General features: G+C 35.1%; 1 protein-coding gene across 1 annotated transcript; it reads left to right on the top strand.

Moving 5' to 3' along the window:
• Positions 1-1,133: 1,133 nt before the first annotated feature.
• On the top strand, positions 1,134-5,688 carry LOC110920546 (TSET complex member tstD). The gene is made up of 6 exons (XM_022164733.2): positions 1,134-1,293; positions 1,469-1,541; positions 2,303-2,416; positions 3,153-3,232; positions 4,173-4,297; positions 5,330-5,688. The coding sequence occupies exons 2-6, from the start codon at positions 1,489-1,491 to the stop codon at positions 5,399-5,401; spliced, it is 444 nt and encodes a 147-aa protein (XP_022020425.1). The 5' UTR covers positions 1,134-1,293; positions 1,469-1,488; the 3' UTR covers positions 5,402-5,688.
• Positions 5,689-6,000: the final 312 nt, after the last annotated feature.

Below are 6,000 nucleotides of genomic sequence, written 5' to 3'. Positions count from 1 at the left end.
GTTGAACTACTTAGTCAAGAAGTACCATACTTAATTGCGATCAGAGCATTGACATATCTTGCAAACAAGACGACATCTGATATTACGTTGTATAGGTAAGATTATAGTTATAATCTCAAATGTTGCACTCTTTTTCCCTTCACTAAGTTTTTCCCATTGGGTTTTTCTTGGTAAGGTTTTTAACGAGACAACATAACTGATCCAGTAGTATCAGTTTATCTTATAGGTCCCGAAGTACTAATTTAACATCATCATAAATCATGTTGTTAATTATGTATAATGCGTAGTGCACTCTTTTCCCTTAGCTACGGTTTTGTCCCATTGGGTTTTCCTGGCATGTATTTTAACGAGGCAGAATTATAAAGCGCATTAAATAATTATTTGACATATTTACAATCTCGAGACACGGGATAGTTCCACAAGAACAATATGGCGTCCTGGGTTATGATTGATATATATTAGACTTGCATAGAGTTCGATCTCAATCCAGATACAAGTTATGAAGGTCGAAGATTTCAGCATATTTAAGAAGTATGTAGATTAAAGTTGATCAAGAGAAGCTCAAGCCATACTGTATGAAGACAATGTAGACAACAACACTTAAATCAAAGAACACTACGCCAAATATCAAGTCAAGCAATTGTCACAGAAGATTGGATTCAACATCATCAAGATATACAAGTAAAATTGAGGGGGAGTAATGTACCCATAATATACACAGTGTATGTACTCTTTTTCCTTAATGAGGCAACATACCTGATCCAGAAGTATCAGGGGGAGACAATACGCGCTGTACTCTTTTTCCCTTAGCTGAGGTTTTGTCCCACTGGGTTTTCCTAGCAAGGTTTTTAACGAGGCAGCATCACCAAGCGTATTAAAGAATAGTATATCATCATGTCGATAGTCAAGGGGGAGTGTTATGAATGCATCCATTATTAGTGACTATCCACATTTCTAACCCCCATGTCATATTTATGTTTGTATTAATGTTATAGCCTATATATAGTGGCTCGTGTATTTTGTATGTGATATCAATAAGAAATTCATCTCTTGTAGTCCCATTCTTTTCTATACATTGCTAATAGGTTCTAGTTATTACACAACACTTTAAAATATAAGCATAAGCAAAAAAATAAAATAAAAGCTAGGCCAAACACCCCCCTTAACCCACGAAAACTATCGGTTTAGCACCCAAGTGAAAGTGATAATCTTGTTGGAATAATTCAGCCTTTTGCATCTCTCAAGCTACGTTTGCGCGATTCGTTGTTTCTCATCCATCATCAACTGCTCCAGGTACTTGAAAACCCTATCAATCACCATTATACGAACCCTAGATTTCTGCTATAATCGTTGTCCTATGTATAATTCGTCAATCCTAGCAGATACAAATCACAACAATTGTCAATCCACCAATATCGGTCTTGATTCGATCTATTGAAATGAAATTCCATGTGTTTTGATTTTGTAGATCGGTGACTTGAAAAGAGGATGTTGCTGGCTGTGTTGATCGCTAACTCCGAGGGAAATATCCTCGTTGAACGGTACCATCAAACTTCAAACCATTATTATATGTTCTACAAAGGGGTTTTAGGTCAAATATGCTATGTGTGTTTATGTTAAGAATGGGATGTGCTTGCAAGGGTTTTTTTAAGTTGTGTTTGATTGTAAAAGAGGCTACTAAAAAGTAGAGACATTTGATGTTTTTCTGGTTTAGATTAGATCATGGAAAAATATGTTTTTTAAAGGGCCTTAAGATCTATAGTTGAATATGTAGTTGTATTTCCATCATGATTACCCGAGGTAAGTGTTAGTAGCTGGATCGGGTAAATATGAATACCAAGACAATTTGAGAACTTGGTTTACAAAGGCACCGAGGAGGAAAACGCAACAGGTGCAAAATGGTGTGCCTCATGTAGTCTAAGTTAGGGTCCATAGGAGGTTTATATGTAAAAGCAACCTAAGGGGTGAAGATGGTGGGAAAGGTTCACTTGATAAATGAGTTTATATGCAAACCAAATGAGAGATATGCAACTTCTGGTTGCAAATAAAGCTTATTTGGTTGTACATAAACGCCTGCCTCGTGTACCTGATGTGTGCATGTCGCGCCTCTTGCTTTTTTGAACCAAGTACAGAAGTTATAGAGGATAGTCTAATAGTCATCACTGAGTAAAATTTAACGACTTCAAATAATATTTTTCTATACTAATGCACGTGATGCAACTTTTTACTAGCCTGTATGATGTTACCCTGTTCAAATACTGGATATGTTTTATATCTTTGTATATCACATGCAAATGTGCAGTTTCAATGGTGTTCCGGGTGAGGAACGGTTGCATTGGCGATCTTTCTTAGTCAAACTTGGAGCAGATAACCTTAAAGGTGTCAAGAATGAAGAACTTTGTGTTGCATGCCACAAGTATGCTGTTCTTCCTTTTTTCTCCTAATATGATCACGATTCAAGCATGGAAATTGCACATTATATTCTTGTATTTTTATGAATTGGTAGTTGCTTTTTATGACTTACAACAATTGGCTCTGGACTGGACTACATGTTCAGCTCAGTGGTTTTTTTCTAATCAAAGAATTTTGTTAAAAATTTTCATGATTTAGTCCCCCCCTTTTGATAGTCCTTTCTTGCTTTAACATACAGCATGAGACTGTTTATCTTTATGCGACTAAAATAATTTGTAATTAAGACTATCTGCACTATGCAACATTATTGGCTTTAACATACAACTTTATACATGAAAACTGATAATTACTTTCGATTTGAACTTCTCATTACACGCTGGAGGCCTGTGGAATTCATGCTTGAAATTTCAAGGGGCACATACAATAGTCCTCCCTACTAATGTTAAAAGTTAAAAAGCCCGACTAGTGCTTGCATGCTTATCAGATTGCTGATCGTGGAATAGTAATTTTGAAATTAGAGGCACTTCAAATGTACACATAAATACTCTTAGAAACAATTATTTAACACTCCATATTTATGTTGTCTGCTGTTCGTTATTTACAAAATGTTGATTATCTGTTTTACTACGGCTCAAACTTGTGAAGCAGTTACTACTGGGGACAGCAAGTGTTCATATTGTAAACTAAATTGCTCTATATGTTAACTTTTCTGTTGTTTTGATCGGTCATTGGCTTTTCAGGTCTGTATACATTGTGTACACTGTGCTTGGACATGTCAGCATCTATCTTGTCGGCAAGGATGAGTATGATGAACTTGCTTGTAAGCATATCTTCATTTCTGTTGCTCCAACCATTCTCATTACTTTTACCATAGTCACATAAATCGCTGGATATCCTACGTTCTACGATCCGGATCGTCCGTACCGATTTGCGGTACGAACGTGTTCCGGGAACGCTACAAATCGCGAATTCGGCATTAAAATTAGCGTTCCAAACAGCTAATCGATTCGTACCTGTTGATTTAGGGATTGCGAGTTGCTAATTTGCGAAACACGTTTCGTTATTAAATGGGAACATCGAATTCAATTAATTGTTCGAATAATTGATTGGAAAGATTTAGAGGAAATGAGCGGAAAGCAAGGAGAGCGGCAATTTCTGCTGGTTGCCGGAGACTAGGAAGTGCAGCGGTGCTTTTCTGCGTTTAAGCCTTCTAGGGTTAATTAACTTTAGGTGTTTTAACACTTATCCCCTTTATATTTTACTAGTTCACACTTAATCTCTAAAACTTGTAAACTTTACATAAAAAGTGAAAAATTAGTTTGTGTTTTCTGACATAACTCCCTCTATTTTCACTAGTTTACATTTTCTCCTTAAACTTATAAAACTATAAAAATAGAACCAAGTTTAACCGGTACATCATACCACATTATATGGTACATCGTACCGGAGCGATCCGAAATGAGCCTACCCCCCCCCCCCCCCTCGAACCGAATTTTAGATTGTGATTCTGTTCCACGTTCCGGTACCGGAACGGACCGCGAACCATGTGACTATGACTTTTACAACAAAATAAACTGATGATTTTGATTGTGTTGTTTAAGAATACTTTAGATCTTTTAAAAGTTGTCAACATCTTATTTTAATCTATGTGTCAAGTAAAACCAAAATACAATATTTATTAAACGGGTTATCAATCTTGTTTTTCTTTTTATTAAGTTATTTATTATAACTTTTAATTATAATGGTGTTTTTTGGTGAAGTGTCGGAAGCAATATTTGTTGTTACCTCAGCCATAAAAGATGTATGTGGGAAGCCACCGACAGAGCGCCTTTTTCTGGACAAGTATGGTAGAATATGCTTGTGTCTTGATGAGATTGTATGGAAGGTGAGTTCCCCTCAGTTTTTACAATTTTTCAACTCACTCTAAAAATGTGTGTATGCTTGGAGAAATAACCGAATTAAATTACTTTGAAATGGTCAAACAAATGACCAATTTATGTTTATTTCTGCAATACATCCCAGAATAAGTGCAACTCTTGACAGGGCACATAGATCGATAGGTTTGGCGGTTTAACAGTTCAGTTTTGGTGGTTTGAAGCGTTTTTTTTATATTATTTTTCTTCGAAGTTATTAGTCTTTATTATTAAAAGTTTGAAAATGATAAAGATGTTTCATAATCATAATACATAATTACATATATATAACCATTCCAAAATTAAAAAATAATAATAATAATAATAATACAATTAATAAAAGGTAAACGGTCAGTAATTCGGTGCACAGCTGGTTCCAAGTGTTAAGCCAGATTGAACTGTTAAACCGGAAAACTATCAAAATTGAATCGTGAACCAGACCATGTGGATCTCAAACCGGCTGACTTGTTTTAGTTTGGGTGGTTCAGTCGGTTTCAACAGTTTATGAACACCCCTAATAGTGATATGCTTATTCACTTTTTTTGACGGCAATTTACTTTCAGTCCCATTTTGTTTAATCTTTAAGTAGATGATAATATGGGACAAACGCTATGAAAATGAGTAATTGAGTTTAATGGACGCAATGAATGGATACAAAATGGTCTTGCAAAATGGTGGGTCAGGTGGCCAGGTGGGTTGTGTGACAAGTCAAAATAAGTTTGTGCATGGGATTGGGTTGAACCCACACGTTTTGTTCCTCTTATATTTATCTTGCATGGTCGGGTCAAGCATGATTACAAAAACTACTGTACAACAATAATTTAGTCTCTCTTTTATAGCGCATTTTTTTCTGGCTCAGTTGAGTTAGTAAAACATAACTCACATCGACCCATATATTAGTAAATTGGTTAAAGTTGCCACCAATGTTGGAAAATGAGGAAGCAAATAGCTTACAAAAAAAAACATTTATACTAAATTACTAATGATTGCTATTGATTATGAAGGGGTTGCTGGAGAACACAGACAAGGACAGAATCAAAAGGCTGATAAGGTTGAAGCCTCCAACAGAGTTCTGATCATGTCTCCTACCTCCGGCGAACCACAATGCTCCTCCTAAGCTTCTTTTTAGTTTTTTGATTCCTTGTATAAAAAGGGCAAATGTCTTCTCATGGTATGACATTTCCTTTTGTTGTTTCCTGCTCATTTTAATCTTGAATTTTACTCCTATGTTGTTTTTTCTTCTAAAGTTTATTGTAGAGGTTGGTGGGTCAAAATGGATTTCTCTTTATGCTTTTGGTGCGTTGGGTTTACCCGATACACTTTTTTCGTCAAATTACTTTTAAATAATCAGTGTCTTAACATTTGACTGTGAAAACTGCATTTTATAAGAACTAATCTAATTTTTGAATTGTTTGGATTAGAAAATCTAGAAAACAATAACTGTAAACTCATTATAATACTTGAATTACAAGACTAGTTATAAGTTATCATATTAGACCAGTTACTCTATTATCATATTTAGAAGGTGCATATTACAATCTGTTTACTTTTCAAGGTACATGTTCCACATCTTTAGCTTGTAGGTAGATTTTGTTAGTATTATATAAAAAGGTATCAAGTGTAATAGTATACTGTATTATATATAGTGTCCCTATGTAACCTTATTATAAAGTGG

Source organism: Helianthus annuus, chromosome 2, assembly GCF_002127325.2.
Source record: "Helianthus annuus cultivar XRQ/B chromosome 2, HanXRQr2.0-SUNRISE, whole genome shotgun sequence".
NCBI lineage: Eukaryota > Viridiplantae > Streptophyta > Magnoliopsida > Asterales > Asteraceae > Helianthus > Helianthus annuus.
The sequence above is the reverse complement of the archived record's forward strand: the minus strand, read 5'-3'. Positions and strand labels throughout refer to the sequence as shown.